The sequence below is a fragment of the Pelodiscus sinensis genome, chromosome 21 (genome assembly GCF_049634645.1).
Source record: "Pelodiscus sinensis isolate JC-2024 chromosome 21, ASM4963464v1, whole genome shotgun sequence".
NCBI lineage: Eukaryota > Metazoa > Chordata > Testudines > Trionychidae > Pelodiscus > Pelodiscus sinensis.
In genome coordinates this window covers 15,825,544-15,846,602 of record NC_134731.1, presented here as the reverse complement: position 1 = coordinate 15,846,602, position 21,059 = coordinate 15,825,544, and the positions used below count along the sequence as shown (strand labels likewise).

Sequence of the window (21,059 nt, the reverse complement as noted above, 5' to 3'; positions counted from 1 at the left end):
AGTGGACGCCATAGGAATACTGTCCAGGAATTCCTTATGGCCTCGAATGCTCCTCAGCCTGGCCACCTCCTCCTGTAGCTCTCCCACCTGCTGCCTGAGAGATTCCACCAGCAGGCACCTTTCAAAACGGTTGTCTCCCCCTGCCTGGATATCAGTCAGTGGGAATTGCAAGCCACAAATACTGCAACACCACACCAGGACCTGGATAGAGGCATCCATGCTCTCCTCACATGCCCCATTGGGACAAGTGACCAAAACAACACTGGCAGGAAGAGGCATTAATTGCTGCTCCTGTTGACCTTCTCCAAGGCCACAGACTGGATGTACCATGGAAAACAAACTTCCCTTTCACCCTTCAACGTGCTCCCTTGAGAAGACAGGTTTGGTCTGGGGGAAGCTGGCACTGCCCGTGCTGTGGATAAAGGGCCCTAGAGCTAACAGACTAGCACTCTTTACCAGCAATACATTCACACAAAATAGGATTTTTCTTTCCACAGTTTAAAAAAATATTTCAAAGCATTTGTGTTCAGTGACTTGGGTGCTTTGTTAGTTGGGGGTCAAAGCTCAGAGGCAGGATGCTGGGTTAACAGCCTCACAAATGACACCTCCATCCGACACGCTGTGAGATTAGGAGGAATTATTGTGGAATAAAAAGCAAGGTTGGCAAGTAATGGTCTATAACAGCCTGGTACCTTTTGTGTCCCCCCACAGCTGCATCCTACGACAAAAGAATTGGCCTCTGGGATATCGGGGTCCCGGATTGTGACTACAACTTCAAAGCAAGGTAACTGTTCAGAAACAAGCAGCGCCCCATTAAAGTCTCCTGAGAAGCAGCTGTTACAGGAGGTTGGACTAAGTGTCCGTTTTATTTGCCAGCCAACTGATGGTGCTGGAAGTTGCTTCTATTCCATTACGGATTGCTCTGGTCCCATCCTGCCCTGATCAGTTCCTGCTGGCTGGTTGTGAAGAAGGTTGCTTTGCTTGGGATATTAGACTGGACAAGCCACAGAAAAGCAGGTAAGACCCACATGCCTGGGACCCACATTCACTGTCCACAACCACGAGCGCTCTGAGGGCTTTGGGAGCCTGATTACAGAAGGCTGAGATGAGGAAAACCTGTTAGCTCTGGATCGAATTCCCCAGCGCTACAAGATTAGGGACCCCAGCGAGAGGCACAGAGAGCAGTTACTTAGCATGTATGATGCTCAGACTCCAGTAGCCAGCTCCAAGCAAGGGCTGCCAACCCAGCCTCAAGTTCCCCCACCCCAAGATTTCTCCCCTGGCTAGTTACTCCTTGGAGGGGGACACCAAGAGCGCTTACAGCCTTGAGTCTTCCTTGATCGACCCTCCCTGACTTCTTAACTACCAGACACTCAATCTGCTCCTCTTTGCAGATCGCCAGTCGGAAAGCATGAAACCAGCCCCCCTGGGTATCAATTGCCTAGCACATTCCTACTACAACAGAGATCTGGTTGGAATAAACACAGGTTCCCCCGGTACCCCCTAATTCTAGGGTGATCCAGATTTCATAGCTAGCTTCTCACCTAGACATTATCTCTCAGTTTCCAGGTTTAAAAAAACCCACCTCTGACACAACCTTACTTTTAAAATGTGCCCTCTCTGCCCCCTTTCCTTTTGTTCCCTAGTCCAGGGAGACTGATGTTTATTCAGTGTGTGAATCCCCTCTTAACTTGAGAGCTGGGTTGTCTGAGTGGCTTTCCATTAACTCTGAGGCTCCGCCATTGTCTCTTCCTGACTGGACAATGGTTTGAAGACTGTTTCTTGAGGATACCGGGCTCAGAAAGTGCCCCTCCCTGCTGGGAGATGCAGTCAAAATTGTAGCCCATGTACACGTCTCAGAGACCATCAAGTTCAGAACATTACAGACTGTCAAAAAAAAACCTCACTTGATACATTGTTACAGTCCCATAACGCTGCAAATGAGCAGTTGGTTCAGCTGCTCATTTTTAGGGCTTTAAGATTCTCGTCCCTTGGGTTGCCAGATGTGCGTCTCATCTTGTAGCCGGAGGTCTGTTTCTTGGCGCATAAAGGTAGAGAGCATTCAGGAATGCTCCTGACTAGGTACTGAGAAAAGCTGGAAGACACTCTGCGTCTGTCACTGCATTCTGTGACCCAGGGTATATCACTGGCTTGTTGAAGGGGTCGGGTGGAGCTTAAAGCGTTTGCTCATTCAGTTGCCGACTATTCTGTAACGCAGGGCTACTCAACACGCAGACCGCAGCTCGTTTGTTTGCAGCCCGCGGGTGGGAGGCAAAACAAAAAAGTAGACAATATAACGATCTTCTGTTGATATGAGTTTTAGTAGTTAAATTCCTGGACTGTCATTGTTCATTAAAAGTGCTGTCATATGGGTGGAAATCGAGTAACTATTGCATTTTATTAATATCAGCAGAACTGACTTAAACGGGGCCTGTGTGTTGTGTAAGTCTTGCTTTAAGCTTTGTTTTCATGCCCATCAGTGTGAAAGAATCTATTTGCATATATTTGCATGTATATGCAACCACACTTAAGTTGCAGCCCTCGGCATGTGCTGTATCATTGTGGCCCCCAGGGCTTCCAAAGTTAAGTAGCCCTGCTGTAACATCTAAATTTTTCACCAGGCCTTTTGAAGTGGCGTTCCAGTTTCCTAATGATGAGGGAGAAGAGACTGCTTCCCACCGAGTGGATGGATTGGCTTTTCTGAACAAGGATGTTGTAGGTAAACATGAACTCAGATCATTGGGGGCAGGTGACCATAAACACCATTATTTCCTGCACACCATAGAAGTCATGTTCCCCTGCTCTTAGGCAGGCTGGAACAACTTGAATTTTGTACTAGCCCATCTGAGACTGTGAACACGTTAGTGGGTTTTAATATTTTGGAGGGCTGGGGCAGATTTGGGACTGGAGCTACACAGGAGAGCCTTTTTAATGCCAGCCATTCAAGGCAGATGGCTTGCACGTGCTTTAAATCTTGAACAGAACTGGAGAAAATGCTTTCTTGGTTCAGGGAGCCTAGCTCCCTCCTGAAATCTGGCAGGGTTTGGCTCTGTGGGCCTGTCCACACAGGGATGTTAGTATCTAGTAAGCTGGTGGGTGAATTGACTGACATTAGCTATTCTGCACTAAGCCCTTGTATGGATACTCACAATACATACTAAGGACCTTTGTGTGCTTTTAGTGCACACGAAGATGGCCCACACAGGGATGTTAGTGCAGAATAGCTAAGGGGTACTAAATTCTCACGCTACCTTGCTGTGCACAAACTTCTCGGAGTAGACAACACTTTATAGTGGCCAGCAGTTCATTGGCTTCCTGTTTTCATAGCTGCTTCCAAGGCCCCACTAGCGCCAGTTTTCCTATTACCCAACCTAGCAGTGCCAGAGACCTTGGGTGCAGCTTTAAACTATTCCTGGGTGGGAAATCAGGTTTGTTTAATTCTCCCACTAGTCTCACACTATCAGTTTGCTTAAGGCAAGGGTGACTAGAAAGGTCCCTCGGTTCACACATAGGGACCAGATTTCTTTTGTAATAGGGAGCATGTGCCAGTAAGAAATTCAGTCCTGAGAGGGCTGGTGCCATTTTAAAAGACATGAAGGATGTTCGCTTCTGATAGGCTGGCTTTCTCCCCGCCAGTGTCGAAGAGTTCTAAGACAGGGTCGATATATTTATGGAGTTGGAGCCAGTCCTTTGAGGCACAGCGGAAATCATGTCAGAAGACACTAGCTGCAGTTATTCTAGCTGAACTGGAGTGGTCCACAACAGACCTGCCCTATCTCACCCTCAGCACCTGTCCAGGTAAGCACACCTTGGTAACTACAGTAGAGAAGGCCAGGAGCTATTGTTGGGGAAGGACTTGAAAGGTACAGTTTGTTCTTTCAATAGTAGAGGGAACCGCCAGTTCTGCTTTACTAACCTGATTCCTTGGGCAGTTCCGTGATTGGTGTTCAAGGCCTGGATGCTAGGCCGGGACTTGCTGCTGAGTAGTTGTTCTGATGCGGCATCTGTAAAAATGCTAATGCCTGAAAGGGCCGGTAGGAGATTAGCTTATGAAGACAAAATTCTAAAACTGGAAGGGACCTTGAGAGGTCGTCAAGTCCAGTCCCCTGCCCACACGGCAGGACCCAGCACCTTCTACACCAGGGGTGGGCAATACTTTTTGAGCAGAGGCCACTTCAGAAATGTTTGATGTCACAGGCCACCCAGGAAAGGGCGGGGCCTCGGATGAAAGGGGCGGAGCCCTGCAAGCCCTTTAAATAGAAGCCGTTGAAAAGACTTGCATGGCTCCTAGGCAACGTGCTAGGGGGCAGGGCCTGGAACAGCTGAATGGGCCGGATCAAAGCCCTTGGTGTGCTGGATCCGGCCCACTGAGTGGCTTTTGTCCAGCCCTATTCTGCATCATTCATGACAGGTGTCTGTCTAATCTGCTCTTCAATATCTCCAGAGATGGAGATTCCACAACTCCCTAGGCAACTTATTCCAGTGTTTAACCACCCCGACAGGTAGGAAGTTTTTCCTAATGTCCAACCTAAACCTCCCTTGCTGCAGTTTAAGCCCATTGCTTCTTGTCCTATCCTCAGAGGCCAAGGAGAACAATGTTTCTCTCTTCTCCTTGTAACCTTTTAGATACTTGAAAGCTGGTATCATGTCTCCCCTCAGTCTTCTCTTTTCCAGATTAAACAAATCCCTCATAGCTCATGTTCTCTAGACCTTTAATCATTCTTGTTGCTCTTCTCTGGACCTTCTCCAATTTCTCCACATCTTTCTTGAAATGTGGTGTCCAGAACTGGACCTAATACTCCAGCTGAGGCCTAATCAGCGCAGACTAAAGCAGAATGACTTCTCGTATCTTGCTCACAACACTCCTGTTAATGCAGTCCAGAATCGTGTTTGCATTTTTTGCAACAGCATCACACTGTTGACTCCGATTTAGCTTGTGGTCTACACTATAGCTTGTTCCGATCGCTTTTCTGGAAGAGGCTTTTCCACCATTTGGCCCTGTCTAGTCAGAAAAGCCTTCTCTTTCGGAGGAGCCCTTATTCCTCATAGAATGAAGTATACAGGGCTCCCCGAAAGAGCGTGTTTGCTTGTCCGCAAAAAAAAGCAGTGTAGACGTACTGTAGCAGTGCAAGACCAATAATTGAAACTGAACTAGTTTCCCTGCTCAGACCAGCATTAAAACTACTTTATTTCAGTCTTGCAAAATGGTCATTATCAGGGCTCGCCAACTGGTGGCGAGCCCCACTCGCCAGCCGCGCGGTTTTGTGCGGTTCTGCGTTCTGCGCATGCTCAGCTCGTTCTGCACAGATCGCTTTGCGCCAGCTCTTCCGGGTTAGAATCTACTCACCACGGATCATTAAAAACATACCAGTTTGAGACCAAAATCCTTACTGTGCTAAGATCAGTGCTATCGGACTAGTTGATAAAAATATTTGGGAGCTGAATTTTGTAAGGCTGGTTTACTAATCCCTGCAGCAATTAAGAATGGACTACAAAGAGGGTAACATTCATCACACTGGGCTCTGTCTCACCGTCTTAAGCTAGGGTTGCCACCAGAGGAACAGCAGGGCTATGTCTACATTGGCAGCTTCTTGAGCAAGAACAGCTGTTCTTGCGCAAAGACTTGCCTGCTGTCTACACTGCACGAGGGTTCTTGCACAAATACTTTTAGGCTGTGTCTACACTGGCAAGTTATTCCGGAAAATCAGCCGCTTTTCCGGAAAAACTTGCCAGCTGTCTACACTGGCCGCTTGAATTTCCGGAAAAGCACTGACGATCTAATGTAAAATCATCAGTGCTTTTCTGGAAAAACTATGCTGCTCCCGTTCGGGCAAAAGTCCTTTTCCGGAAAACTGTTCCGGAAAAGGGCCAGTGTAGACAGCAGAGATTTCTTTTCTGCGAAACAGCCCCGATCGCGAAAATGACGATCGGGGTTTTTTTGCGGAAAACCGCGTCTAGATTGACCACGACGCTTTTCTGCAAAAAGTGCTTTTGCGGAAAAGCATCCTGCCAATCTAGACGTACTTTTCCGAAAATGCTTTTAACGGAAAACTTTTCCATTAAAAGCATTTTCGGAAAATCATGCCAGTGTAGATGTAGCCTTACAGTATAGCGTTGTAAAACAGGGCTTCTTCCGGCAGAGTTATTCCTTTCCCCACAAGGAATAAGCCCTCTTGCCAAGAGCTCTTCCACAAGAGGGCAGCATAGACAGGCAACATGAATTTCTTGTGCAAGAAGCCCCTATGGTTAAAATGGCCATCAGAGCTTTCTTCCACAAGAGTGTGTCCACACTACCATGGATGCTCTTGCGCAAAAGCACATGGCAGTGTGGCTGTGCTCTTGTGGAAGATTTTTTGCACAAGAAGCTGCCAGTGTAGACATAGCCCAGGGGTTAGAGCACTAGACAGGTGAGAAGTTTTTGCTCCTGGCCATCAGAAATCTCCACACCAGTGTTTCTAAACTTTTTAAGACCAAGGAACACCAAACAATTTTTTATTTTTTTATGAGGAAAAACAAACTTTTTGTTGAGAAAAAAAAAGGCCAGGGAGGGAGTTATTGGGGATTGGTTGGGGGAAGGTTTCCTGTTCCTTTAAGGGCAGCCATTTTGAATTCTATTGTTCTCCATGGAACACCTCCAACTGCCTCACGGCACACCGATGTACCGCGGAACACAGTTTCAGAAACACTGCTCCACACTGTACTGCCTCTTCCATTGCTCCTGCAGCAGCAGAGTACGTGTTCTGCGGCGACGAAAAGGGAAGCGTATGGATGTACAATCTCAGCAAGCACACTTCAGCCTGGAAGGCCTCAAAGGGAAAATGCTCAGACAACAGAATAGCTCCCACACAGGTAGGCCTTTGCCTCTTGGCTTTACATTGACTCCACGGAGGCTGTGCAATAGGAGGCACACACATTACTATATCGGTTTTAAGATAATTCAGAGAATTGCGATTTTGATGCTCGAAAATTAACAGTTCCTCCCGGGTCTCATTAGATGGCTCGTTTAAGAAGAGATTTTTTTTTAATTCAGGCTTCTCAAGTCAGCAGGGAGCTAAATGTGTGGGAAGTCGGCCTTTCCCAAGCTCTTGCTGCAATTGGACAGAGGGAAATGATCCCATAGTTGGGACCCTCCTTTCAGAGGATGTTATGGTCTCCTCTCGCACTGAGAATACAGCTCTGGGGGAGGGAACTCCACTCATTAGGAAAAGGCGGGTTTTAGTAACGAGGGATTCAATTATTAGAAACATAGCTGGGTTTGTGATGACCTGGAGAACCGTATGGTAACTTGCCTGCCTGGTGCGAAGGTTGCAGATCTCTCGAGATATCTAGATAATCTTATGTATTGTTCCAGGGAGGAGACAGTCGTCATGGTACATGTAGGTACCAATAACATAGGGAAGGGTGATAAGAGAGAGGTTCTAGAGGCCAAATTTAGGCTGCTAGGAAAGAGACTGAAATCCAGGACTTCTATGGTGGCATTCTCTGAAATGCTTTCAGTTCCACGCGCAGGGCCAGGTAGGCAGGCAGAGCTTCAGAGTCTCAATGCATGGATGAGACGATGGTGTGGAGAGGAGGGGTTTAGATTTATTAGGAACTGGGGAAACTTTAGGGATCGGGGGAGCCTATACAGGAAGGATGGGCTCCCACCGAAATCAAAATGGAACCAGACTGCTGGCATTTAGTTTAAAAACTGTTCTATGACCTTTTTAATGTTAAGGACTGGGGGGAAAGCCGACAGGTGTGGAGGAGCACATGGATCGGAGAGAGACATCTCTTAGGGGAGGTTCTATTAATAGAGATGCTCTATGTTCTAGTCAGGAGGAGAGGATGGAAGTATGGGTTAGATCAAATGAAACAATCAAATGAAAAAGAGTCTAACATCAGAAAATGGCAGATAAATAGTAACGAATTATTAAAGTGCTTATATGCAAATGCTAGAAGTCTAAATAGTAAAATGGGTGAACTGGAGTGTCTAGTTTTAAAGGAGGATATTGATATAACAGGCATCACGGAAACTTGGTGGAATGAGGACAATCAATGGGACACTGTTATACCAGGATGCAAAATATATCAGGAGGACAGAGCAGGTCATGCTGGTGGGGGAGTGGCACTAAATGTGAAAGAAAATGTAGAATCAAATGAGGTAAACATCTTAAATGAGCCAAAATGTTCCACAGAATCTCTATTATTGACCAGCTGATCAGGACAGTGACAGTGACTATGAAATGCTAAGGGAGATTAGAAATGCTATCAAATTAAAAAACTCAGTAATAGTGGGGGATTTCAACTATCCCCATATTCATAGAATAATAGGACTGGAAGGGACCTCAAGAGGTCATCGAGTCCAGCCCCCCCGCCCTCAAGGCAGGACCAAGCTCCGTCTACACCATCCCTGACAGATGTCTATCCAACCTGTTCTTAAATATCTCCAGCGAGGGAGATTCCACCACCTCCCTTGGCAATTTATTCCAATATTTGACCACCCTGACACACCCACCTCAGGACAGGATGCAGAGATAAAATTTCTTGATAGGTTATATGACTGCTTTTTGGAGCAGCTGGTTCTGAAACCCACAAGGGGAGAGGCTATTCTTGATTAAGTGGAGCGCAGGATCTGGTCCAAGAGGTAAATATGACTGGACTACTTGGAAATAGTGACAATAATGTAATACAATTTAATATCCCTGTGGTGGGAAAAACACCTCAGCAGCCCAATACTGTGGCATTTAATTTCAGAAAGGGGAAGTTAGAGGAAGTTAAAAGGTACGTGACAAAAGTAAAATCTATGTAAGATGCATAGAAATTTTTCAAAGGCACCATAATAGAGGCCCAGCTTAAGGGTTTGTCTACACTGCAGGGTTTTTACAAAAGCGCGTCCATGCCTCAAAGCGAGCGTCTACACTGCATGGAAGCTCTTGCCCAAAAAGAGCAGGTGCTCTGATGGCCATTCTGTTAATGGCCATCAGAGCTTTCTTGCGCAAGAAACTCCTACAGAGCGTCCACACATCCTTTTTGAGCAAGAGCTGAAGCAAAAAAAAGGAGTTATTTCTCATGGTGAGAGGAATAACTCTACCTGCAAAATCCCTCTGTCCTGTTGATGTACTGGGTTGTTTTTTTGGTGCAAAAATGCGCTTGAGGTGTGGATGCTCTGCTGGTTTTTGTGCAAAAACCTTGTAGTTTAGACATAGCCTAAACGTATACCCCAAATTGAAGAACACAATAAGAGAACCAAAAAAATGCCACTGTGGCTTAACAACCAGGTACAAGAAGCAGACACAGATAAAAAGCTCTCTTTTAAAAAGTGGCAGTTAAATCCTAGTGAGAATTCAAAGGACCATAAACTGTCAAATTAAAGCGTAAAACTGTAAGAAAAGCCAAAAAGGAGTTTGAAGAATGACTAGCCAAAAACTCAAAAAGTAATAGTAAAATGGTTTTTAAGTACATCAGAAGCAGGAAGTCAGCTTAACAACCAGTGGGGCCCTTGGACGAGCGATATGCTAAAGGAGCCCTCAAAGATGATAAAGTAATAGCGGAGAAGCTAAATGAATTCTTTGCTTCAGTCTTCACAGCTGAGGATATTGGGGAAATTCCCAAACCTGAGCCATTCTTTTTAGGTGACAGATCTAAGGAATTGTCCCAGATTGAGGTGTCATTAGAAGAGGTTTTGGAACAAAATGATAAACTTAACAGTAACAAGTCACCAGGACCAGATGGCATCCACCCAAGAGTTCTGAAAGAACTCAAATGGGAAATTGCAGAACTATTAACTGTGGTTTGTAACCTATCCTTTAAATCAGCTTATGTACCTAATGATTGGAAGAGAGCTAATGTGACACCAATATTTAAAAAGGGTTCTAGAGGTGATCCTGGCAATTACAGACCAATAAGGCTAACGTCAGTACTGGACAAATTAGTTAAAACTATAGTAAAGAATAAAATTATCAGACACATAGATGAATATCATTTGTTGCGGGAAAGTCAAAATGGTTTCTGTAAAGGGAAATCATGCCTTACTAATTTGTTAGAGTTCTTTGAGGGGGGGGGGGGTCAACAAATATGTGAACGAGGGGGATCCAGTGTATGTAGTATAGACTTAGATTTCCAGAAAGCCTTTGACAAGGTCCTTCACCAAAGGCTCTTAAATAAAGTAAGTTGTCATGGGTAAGAGGGAAGGTCCTTTTGTGGATTGATAACTGGTTAAGAGATAGGAAACAAAGGGCAGGAATAAATGGTAAGTTTTCCAAGAGGAGAGAGGTAACTAGTGGGGTCCCCCAAGGATCTGTCCTGTTACCCATCCTATTCAACTTACTTCTAAATGATCTAGAGAAAGGGGTAAACAGTGAGGTGGCAAAATTTGCAGATGGTACCAAACTGCTCAAGATAGTTAAGACAATATGATGGGGACATTAATTTGGCTACAACTACTCAGGAGAGAGATCCTGGAGTCATTGTGGATAGTTCTCGGAAAACATCCACCCAGGGTACAGCAGTGAAAAAAGCAAATAAAATGTTAGGAGTCATTGAAAGAGGGATAGAGAATAATGGCAGAAATGTAGCTGTATTAGTCTGGTGCAGCTGAAACAAAAAACAGGACTGTGTAGCACTTTAAAGACTAACAAGATGGTTTAATAGGTGATGAGCTTTCGTGGGCCAGACCCACTTCCTCAGATCAAATAGTGGAAGAAAATTGTCACAACCATATATACCAAAGGGTACAATTAAAAAAAAATGAACACATATGAAAAGAACAAATCAAATTTCAGAACAGAAGGAGGATGGGGGGGGGGGGGAAAGGAGGAAGGTAAATGTCTGTGAGCTAATGATATTAGAGGTGATAATTGAAGAAGCTATCTTTGTAATGGGTAAGAAATTTAAATAAAGACACTAATTATGAGTGTAAAGTGTCAAATTTAAGTCATTCATGCTTAAATTCAACACTTTACACTCAGATTTGAAGACACTAATTATCTTACCCATTATATTTATGAATATAGTGTCAATCTGTTTTATACCTCCTCCAGTGAAGAGGTGGACTTTTCTTTCAAAAGAGCAGTAAACCCAAACCAAGTCTGACTGTCTCAGCTCTTCTGAACTAAATCTGTTTTCTTGGTAGATTCTTGAGTGGCCAGAGCTTCGAGCAAACGGGGAGCTGCTGACTGAAGTCTTAATAAACAATGTGGTGACAGACCCTACGTTCACTTACCTTGTGGCTTTAACTGGCGTAAATATAGCAGCTATATGGAAGAAAACATAGTCTGTTCTGATGGAAAATTTAATTCCTGTGATGTTTTGAAATAGTGCAGTATTAGTGATTGTTTCCAAAAGTAATCGTGAAGTTTTCTAAACCAGCCCTTATCGTGCAAGCAAGAAAATCTGAAGGGACTTGGCACACATCCTATCATTGACAACACCGAGCTTCTTTTACTGTGAGTTCTCACAACTTGTGTATTTGTTTTATAGAATTCTGATACTTAATAAAATGTAATACCTGCTAACTGGGCAGTGAATAGATGACTTATGGTGGAGGGGGGGGGAAAATGCTGCCTTAGATCTAGCATGAACAGGGCCATCAGTGGGACAAAATTATATTGGCCACCATAAGCTCAGTTGCTGAGCTATTCTGGAAGTACAGCTACTAAGCCCAGTATAAGTGGTGAAAAAACAGTCACTTTAACATGCCCCAAAAGACAATAACATGGAAAGCTACCTAGTTGTTAAATTTCATGAGGTCTTACCTCTTTATAGCAGTAATCAAAAGCTCTAAACTAGCTGCAACAGTAAGTGATGGATTGAGCCAATGGAAGTCTCTCACAGTTTTGAAAAGACAGTTTAATGACACAAGACTTTTCATGTATACTTACCACCCTGTCTTCAAATATTTTATCCTGTACAGAAATCAAAATATACTTTGCTTGATGAAAGCAGTAAGTGAATTTAAAGTCACTTATTAGAAACATTAAGTTCTTACTGAAGAAGTTTGAAATAATCCTTAAATTGTTCAGTTAAGTGGTTACATGTACTTTATATTGAAAACACTTATTTATAACTTGATCTGGGTAAAAAAAGATCATCCACTCTGAGCTTCATGTGTCTATTCAATTCCTTCTTGTTTATCTTTGATAGCAACCTATAAAAGAAAGAGAGAGAACCTTTTTAAAGGAGTTCTGTAGCAGAAAACAATTTCATTTATTTCCTCTCTACATGGGATTTCAAGACCAATAATTTGAGCAAAAGAGCTATAGAAAGAAACTATATTTGAGTTTAAAAAGAGGATTCATTTAAAAAATAATTAACTATAGATTCTTATATAAATGAATGGTTTAAATCAGCAGCAAAACGTGCACCTGCTGATGCCTTAGTTTATTAATTACTGGAATTAGCATTTATATGAAAAGAGGATTAACTTTCAAAGGATTTCATGTGTGTGTCAACTGCTTTATTCTATGAGATAATATAATCTCAGTAATTAAGTCAAGGCTATGACTTAGTTAAGGAACTAGCAAACAGCAGTATATGAACTTCAATATAGATTTGTTCTGAAGTGGTTTCAGACCAATAGTGTCTCAGACAATTTAAATAGACACTGTACAGCAAGGAGTGGAGTAATTACAGAAGGGCACACAAGTGAAAGTACTGTATCCCAAATTAAAAGAGTTATTGGCACAGAAAAGATCAATTTGAAAGGAAGGATTTTTCAAGTAAGCTGCTCCAGGCAACAGACTTTCAAGCTTACAGCAGTAATGCTTGTGAAAAAGGGAGAGAAAGCAAATGCTAGACACATGGGCTACGTCTACACTGGCAGCTTCTTGCACAAGAACTGTTTTGTGGAAGAGTTTTTGTGCAAAAAATCTTCCACAAGAGCGTGTCTACACTGGCATGTGCTTTTGTACAAGAGCGTCTATGGCAGTGTGGACACACTCTTGCGCAAGAAAGCTCTGATGGCCATTTTAGCTATAGGGGTTTCTTGTGCAAGAAATTCATGTTGCCTGTTTACACTGCCCTCTTGTGCTAGAGGGCTTATTCCTCGTGGGGAGAGGAATAACTCTTCCGGAAGAAGCCCTGTTTTCCGACACTAGACTGTAAATTTACTTGCGCAAGAATGTGTGTACAGTGTAGACACCCGGCAAGTTTTTGTGCAAGAACAGTTGTTCTTGCGCAAGAAGCCGCCTGTATAGACGTAGCCTTAGGGTATGTCTAAACTACATCCCTTTTTCGATACAGGGATGTAAATTAGACATACTGAAATTGTAAATGAAGCCGGGATTTGAATTTCCCATGCTTCATTTACATAATGGCAGCCCCAGCTTTTTTTCAAAAAGCCGCTTTTCTGAAGAAGAAAAAAAACCAAACGTGGTCAAGATGGGGATCTTTCGACAGAAATGTCCCATTTTGAAAGATCCTGTAAACCTCATTTTTTGAGGGTTACAGGATCTTTTGAAACGGAGCATTTCTGTTGAAAGATCCCCATCTTGACCATGTTTTTTTTTTTTTCTTCCAAAAAGCGGCTTTTCTTTGGGGGGAGGGGGAGAAAAGCCGCGGCTGCCATTATGTCAATGAAATTCAAATCCCGGCTTCATTTACAATTTCAGTATGTCTAATTTACATCCCTTTATTGAAAAAGGGATGTAGTTTAGACATACCTCTAGAGAGAAAAGCTTTGAGAAACTGAACAAGATCTCAAGTAGTTTGCAAAAGTGTCCTATGATAACAGAGCCAAATTCTGCCCTGGCTTAATGGAATGAACATGTGAGTATTTGGATTTTTCATACAACAGCAACAACTGTAAAGTAACTGCCATTTTTAATCCAGCTCACAGTTTCAGAGGTGGAAGGGAGCCCCCTTATTAGTGACACTGCAGTTCAGCAAGCTTACCCTGAACCTCTCCTCCAGAAGGGAGAGTTCACTGATCAGGTCAGTGATCGCATTGGTGAAAGCTTCTTGGGGGCTATAATCTGGAGTGGTCTGCACTCGAATGATGATTTTATGTTCCAGAGGATGTGGGACCTTGTATCCTGCAAACAGCACCTGAGGGTCTTTCAGTAATTGCCTGAAAAGAGAACAGAGAAGCATTGAGAAGATAACAGGACAGATGACAAACAGCTGCAAAATTTCTGTAAGATCCCAATGCATGAAGTTGGGTCAGCCTTATCACACCTTTCTAACAGGCCATTGCCAGCTTATTCAGTCCCTGGAAAACTGAAGATCAGAGGAAATGTTAGGGGTCTATGCCACTCTCCTCTAATAGAATTTGCTGTCAAGGTGAGCCACTCTTATCTTAATAAGATGGAATAAACGCACTTCATAAACCCACTGCACACTGTCAGCATTGAGAGTTCCTGCTTTTTGAGAACCAGGACTGGAACTGCAGGCCTAATAGTGAGTGCTTCACCATAGCAAGATCTTGTGGATGAAGCACTAGGACATAACAACTGGAATCACTTTCAGCAAACCCATGCAGAAGAACTCCCAAAAGCAAACTTCAACAATCTGGTGCAAAGAGCCCCATTATTTGCTCTTACTCCTGGAGGCCACATGCTGCTGCTCTGAGCCCATGAATGACAGAAGGGAGCGAAGCAACAAACATACTACACCACCAGCTCCTGCTGTGTCCATCACCACCCAACAGTGTGACCTTAACCTGGTTCAGCCACAAAGATTCTTCTGTTTCCTACCTACACTGTCACATTAAGAGTTTCTTTCTTTGCTAGAATCACCATGTGCTGCTACACTGCTAATCTGTGGGGCTGCTCCAGATGGCCAGTAAGCATGATGCTCACTAGGTATCCTTTCACATCCTTAGGGCCAGACCCTCCCTGGTTACTGGCAGCATGGGGGGAGGGGAAGGGGAGAGAGCCGGGGTGGCCTCAGCCCCGCCCCAGCTGAGAGGGGGGTTGGCAAGCATAGCGAGCAGGGGGCGCAGCCTCCTGGTACTACCAAAAAAGTCACTCTGCATTACCATGTTACAAAGAACCAACCTTACTCAGAAGTCAGAGGCTGTATGCTTATACTGAGCATTGGAGGGTTGATTCCCCTGCTCGTCCACATACAGCAAGGGGAGGGTAATGTACTTGCACATTGCTGCAGCCATGCTACTATTTAAACCCACACTAGGAGCTAACATGACTACTCAAGCAGAGGAATACCACCCTTAGCTCAAGGTTTTACACATGGTGGCAACAAGGGCCACAGTGAGAAATGGGCATCCATTAACAATTATATACCTTTAACTACCACAAACAGGCCTGCAGACCTCACCCAAACATGCTCCTAAACCGGACTGCATGCTAGGTTATCTGGTGTTTGGTTAGTCACTGTGCACCCAGGCAACCATCCTAGCTAAATGTAATCCACTGCCTTGCTACCGTACTCCTATAACTGTGCAATAGGAAGTGACTTGACTTACGATTTAATAATATTTCCAAGCGTGTGATCTTCCTTGTTGATTGTAAACAGACAGGCATTTGGTACTTTTGTATCCTTATTAATTGTGATCCTGAATTAAAAAAAATAGTATTAAATCAAATTATGCGAGCTAACAAATTAAACCAAGCCATTCTATAAATATCCAACATTTATCTTTTGATTCACACCAGATAGATACTTTTGTACATGTTTTGGATAAACAAATTTATGAAGTCAATATGGAATCATGATCCTGATTCATCAGAAGGAAAAAATTCACAGAACCCTAACAGCATTGCTACAGCAGCACAACAGTGACATAAGAAAAGAAAGAATTTCAGAGCACAGCTTGCTAATTTAAAAATTAGTGTAACAACAAGTGCTTCTCACACAGCTGTAGCTGCATATTGTTATTGGCAAGAGAAAACTCTTCAATGGGCCAAAAATTACTCTATGCACAGTGCAGTAACAAAAGGTTAATTTAGCAAACATTAATTTGAAAAGCTTTGTGGGTAAATTAGTCAGCCTCAGAGTTAGGGATGTAAGCGACTAGTCAACTAGTCCCTTGACTAGTTGATGCCTCCCTCAACTAGTTGCTTCCACCCCAACTGCTGCCTCTATCAGTTTGTATTTCTGAAATTCTCACTTAACCAATAACTTTGGTTACGGAACTCAGAATAGGTAAAAGGAGCCAAAACATAGCATATGTACCAAATGTCAGAGCAGAACAGAGCAAGATTTGAAATTAAAGGATTTAATTTGGACCCACCTACTTTTGACTGTCTCTCCTAGGACTGTACACACTTAATGTCAAGTGACACCATCTCTGAATTGGAGACATATTTATGGTCTACCACCTAACTGGAAGCCCCTCTGCCAATTATTGAGATTTTTACAATACAGATTGAACCTCTCTAAAGCAGGACTCTCTGGTCTGGCAACACTGGACCACAGATGTTCCAGTACCAGAGTGTCCTGGAGGAGGGCTGGCAGACAGGAGCCTGGCGCATCGCAGTGGGGCTGCCCAGCGGGGCCAGGAAGCCTGGCAGGGCAGGCGGCAGAGGGGGAGCTAGTGGGCTGGGGATGGAGTGAAATGACCTCCACGAGTGTGGCAAAATTCCTCATCTGGGACTGGTCAGGTCCCAAGGGTGCCAGATCAGGGAGGTATAACCTGTAATAGAAATGCAGGATGGAAAGAACTTCAAGAGGTTGTCTAGTTTTGTGGTTCTCAAGCAAGGGTCTGCAGCTGCTTCCCCTCCTTCCCCTCAGACCTAGTGCCCACCACAAAGCCCATAGGTGGGGTTTGGGGAAGCATTTGGGAAGGGCAGTAGCAGAAAAAGGCCAGGCTTGGAGATCGAACCGCCATGCGGGCTCCTGGACCAAATTGTGCAACTGCTCCATCAGGGACAGCCCAGGAATTTGAGACTCCCGTTAAAAACCTTCCAGCTGGGTATTCCACAAGTCCCTGAGGTAACCTGCCCCCCTGCACACTCAGTGTTATGGCTGGAAAGGAATCCCTGCTACCTAAGGGCCAGGTGAGCACTCGGGCCAGCAGACTGCTGACAACTGGCCAGGAGGTTCGGGCAGAGTAGTGGTGATGGGCCGACAGCTCCCGTGGTGCAAGCTATTGGAGAGGCCTGACCCCAGGGGGGCCTCGTACAAGCGAGCTGCGGCCAAGCCCGCGGCACTACCACAGAGTGAGCGCAGCAGAGTGAGTGTGGGGAGGGAGGGGGGATGAGCCGATGTCTGGAGCGGTCCGACGGGGGGGGGAGGGGGGTGTCTGAGAAAGGGGTCACCCCGGGTGAAGTGCTGAGGAAGGGGTCGGGTCCGGCTCGGGGGGGGGGGGGACTGAGGGGCTGAGGAAGGGGGCGGGTCCGGCTCGTGGGGGGGGGGGGGGGACTGAGGGAGGGGTCGGGTCCAGATCGGAGGGGGTGGAGTCCCACCCGCACTTACTTCTTCTCCCCTTCGAAGAGCAGGAAGGACTCGAAGGCTGGCGGCGCGTTCATCCTGCGGCGCTAACGGCTTCTAGCAGGGCCCGCTTCCGCTTCCGGCAGTCCCAGCGCTTCCGCTTCCGGGGCACTCAGCCCGTCGCCGCCGAATCCACCCGGAACAACGTCATAGTGACGCCCGCGGCAGAACGGCGGCAACGGTCGCCACCCGAGCGCGCGTCGTGCGTCCTAGGCTCTTTGCGCCTCTCACTGGACTCCCCCTCCCCTGTGCCGGCAGAGGCCGGGCATGCGCAGTACCTGTTCTAGCCTTTTGACGGCAGGAGCCCCCCGGGTGATAGTAGCAGCATCGCGGCGCCGCTCACGCACCGTCCGCAGGGCCGCGAGCCGCTGGCTCAGCTCACCGCCGCCCTTCAGCAGAGACACAGCGGGCAGAGGGACTGACTGGGGTCCCCGCTCACGACCCCCCCGCATCAGCTGGGCAGCAGCCCCCGCGGCTTTCCCCAGCACAGCGTGAGCGTCGGGCTGAGCGCAAAGCAAAGGGCCCCAGCTGTGGGGTGCCAGTCGTGCATTACACTAGAGCTTTAACCACCTGGGTGCCAGAGCCCCAGCTGTGGGGTGCCAGTCGTGCATTGCACTAGAGCTTTAACCACCTGGGTGCCAGAGCCCCAGCTGTGGGGTGCCAGTCGTGCATTGCACTAGAGCTTTTTAACCACCTGTGTGCCAGAGCCCCAGCTGTGGGGTGCCAGTCGTGCATTGCACTAGAGCTTTAACCACCTGGGTGCCAGAGCCCCAGCTGTGGGGTGCCAGTCGTGCATTGCACTAGAGCTTTTTAACCACCTGTGTGCCAGAGCCCCAGCTGTGGGGTGCCAGTCGTGCATTGCACTAGAGCTTTAACCACCTGGGTGCCAGAGCCCCAGCTGTGGGGTGCCAGTCGTGCATTGCACTAGAGCTTTTTAACCACCTGTGTGCCAGAGCCCCAGCTGTGGGATGCCAGTCGTGCATTGCACTAGAGCTTTTTAACCACCTGTGTGCCAGAGCTCCAGCGGTGGGGTGCCAGTCGTGCGATGCACTAGAGCTTTTTAACCACCTGTGTGCCAGAGCTCCAGCGGTGGGTGGGCCGTAGTGCATTGCACTAGAGCTTTAACCAACTGGGTGCCAGAGCCCCAGCTGTGGGGTGCCAGTCGTGCATTGCACTAGTGCTTTAACCACCTGGGTGTCAGAGCCCCAGCCATGGGGCCAGCCTGCAGGCATAGGACTGACCCCCACTCCAGCTGCACTTTCAGGGGTACAGGTGGGCGGGTAAGACACCTGACAGCCACTGCCAGGCCCTTGGGTTCCAGTCTCCTGAGCAGCCTCTTGCTCAGTTAGGAGCTGATCCCCCACCCGGGTGACAAGTCCACCTTGCACTACAAGGTGTCCAGCTGCCCCGCCTCATCGGTGTAGATCAGCGTACCGGGCCACGGGAAATAAACACCGGGCCTCTCCATGCCTGGTGGCTGCCGGTGGGGCCGGCCTTAGGCCGATTCAGACCCCGCATCCCTGAACCCAGAAGTGCCGGCGAGTTACAGAGCCAGGGGCCCTGCTCCACCACTATGTGGAGCTAGGTCTCTCGCCCAGCTCTGTATGGGGCAGGAGTGGGCCTCTCCCCCCGCGTGCTTCCCCCCCGCGCATCCCTGCCGTGCATGGCTCCTCCTCACCACCTGCTGCTGCCCATGCGTGGTGTTGCACATGGGCATGGAGGACGCCTGGCCTTGACGTGACATCACAGCCTGGGATTTTAAAACTCTTCGGAGGCACGTGGCAGGGCCACGCTGGCGCCAGGTTCAGCCTCCGGGGCCTGAGCGTGGCCTCCGGGGCCACAGTGTGGAAGGCAAAAGGTAGAGAACAGGCTTGGGTGGTGGCAGGGAGGGGAGGCAGCGGCAGGCTTGGGCAGAGGCGGAGGGAGCAGGAGGGAGGAATAAATCGGCCTGTGGGGAGAGGGGCTGACCCGGCCATATGTAGATCTTGGGGCACTGCCCCTGTTCCCCTCTTCCCCCCGCAAAGCACAAAGCATGAGTTAGTCCGGCCCGGGGATTCTATTGTCCTCCCCCCCCCCCCCCCCCCCCACACACACACCCCTCGAGAAGTTGCGAACTGTCTGGCTGATAGACACACTCATGCAGCCTGAGCACGTTTACCAGCCAGGCAGTTCAAAACTACAAACTGATACATCTAGTAATAATAAAACATACCTAATGAGAAAATACCAGACATGTTATATATCTGGTATTTTCTCGGTTTGTTTTTTATGTGTTTATATTTTTGGGCTGCAAAAAGCAGTACGGGGAAAAAAAGGGTTCCAACTAAAGTAAGAAGTTTGGGAAACCCTTTCTGTCTGTCCGTCTTACAGTCCATTTATCCAATCCATATTCCTTAACTTGCTGGCAAGAATATTGTGGGTGACCATATCAAAAGCTTTGCTAAAGCTGGCATTGGGGGGTTTGGGGAGGACCAGAAACAACTTATTTGAATATTCATCATTTGATTAATGAATATGCAAATGAACATTACCAGTCCTCCATAAGTTCATGAATGGATTTACTGGTCCCCATGTCAAAAAGTTTGGGAACCCCTGGTGTAGATGATCTGCATCATGTGGGAGCTGCCAAAGCTTTTCTCCTCCACCTTCTCCACCGCCCAGATGTTAGACAGGGTGATGAAGGAGCTTTTCTGAAATGGCGGTGGGAGCCATGGAAACCTCAGGAGTGCAGAGGGGGGCAGGGAGCAGCCCAGCAGAGTTGGCCCTGCCAGAGCCCAAGATCTGAGCTCCCCACCCCCCCATGGGATGCTCAGAAAGGGGCATCCCAGGAGAAAGCTCAGTCTGAGGCTGGCTCCGTGCTCACTGCCCCTGGCCCTAGAGCCGATCCACCGGATCAATATGAGCAGATCTTGACCCCAGTGGCTCCCTATGCTGCAGGTCAGCCCAGGTGACCGGAGCTTCCCCTCTGCCCTGCAGATCTCCTTGGAGCTGGGCATCTTGGCAAAGCTGAGGGCCTCACTCGTTAAGGAGAAGTAGAGTTTCTTAAACAAGGATGACAGGAGCAACCCGTAGCCTTTGCTCTTGTGGATAATATTGCCTGGGAGGTGCAATATGGAGACCCCGTGTGATCCAGACTTTGACACTCAAATGGCCTTGAACCAGACTATTTATAACCAGAGCTTAGGGCAGGACACTGAACAGCCAGGGCCCCTGCTCAGTAGTTTCAGAGCATCAGTTTAGGATCAGGTGGTACTGGCCAGGCTGTATTTCTATAGCACCTTTGGCCCAGAATCTGAAAGCCCTTTTCAGACAGGAAGCCCTTATACAGATGGTATTTTGCATTTCCTGGGAATACGAAACACTTGACTGGTGATTAACAGGGTTGCCAGCTGTCCAGTTTTCACCCAGACAGTCCAGTATTTGTAGCCTCTGTGTGGTTAACTAGAAATGTCTTTTTGGTTTTTTTTCCCCTCAGATGGTAGGGTGGGGCAGGGCACATGTGGATTTAAAGGCACAGTGACTTTCCCTCCCCCAACAACTTTGGTCCCGTTTTGGTTCCCTCCCACCCCAATCATTTTTTCCCCGCCATGTTCAGGATTTTTTGTGAAAGTATCTGGCAACCCTAGTGATTAGGCTTTGAAAGTCCCTGAAGAGCAAAAATCTGCCATCAGTGACTTTGCCAGTGGAAC

The 21,059-nt window shown here is 46.8% G+C and overlaps 2 protein-coding genes across 4 annotated transcripts in view; one reads left to right on the top strand and one right to left on the bottom strand.

Annotated features, from left to right (window-relative positions):
- The window catches only part of LRWD1 (leucine rich repeats and WD repeat domain containing 1), a 42,265-nt gene extending 30,770 nt beyond the window's left edge, over positions 1-11,495 (top strand). For all 3 annotated transcript variants that reach the window (XM_075904965.1, XM_075904964.1, XM_075904966.1), the window contains exons 11-16: positions 712-784; positions 877-1,017; positions 2,622-2,719; positions 3,637-3,798; positions 6,725-6,849; positions 11,114-11,495. In XM_075904965.1, coding sequence (XP_075761080.1) covers positions 712-784; positions 877-1,017; positions 2,622-2,719; positions 3,637-3,798; positions 6,725-6,849; positions 11,114-11,254 — 740 coding nt within the window. In that variant the 3' untranslated portion in view covers positions 11,255-11,495. The remainder of the gene's footprint in view (positions 1-711; positions 785-876; positions 1,018-2,621; positions 2,720-3,636; positions 3,799-6,724; positions 6,850-11,113) is intronic.
- Positions 11,496-11,811: 316 nt separating this feature from the next.
- On the bottom strand, positions 11,812-17,512 carry POLR2J (RNA polymerase II subunit J). The gene is made up of 4 exons (XM_075904973.1): positions 17,356-17,512; positions 15,404-15,493; positions 13,873-14,047; positions 11,812-12,127 (listed from the first exon to the last, which is right to left on the bottom strand). Exons 1-4 carry the CDS (start codon positions 17,406-17,408, stop codon positions 12,092-12,094), a joined length of 354 nt encoding a protein of 117 aa, XP_075761088.1. The 5' UTR covers positions 17,409-17,512; the 3' UTR covers positions 11,812-12,091.
- Between the last annotated feature and the right edge of the window lie 3,547 nt (positions 17,513-21,059).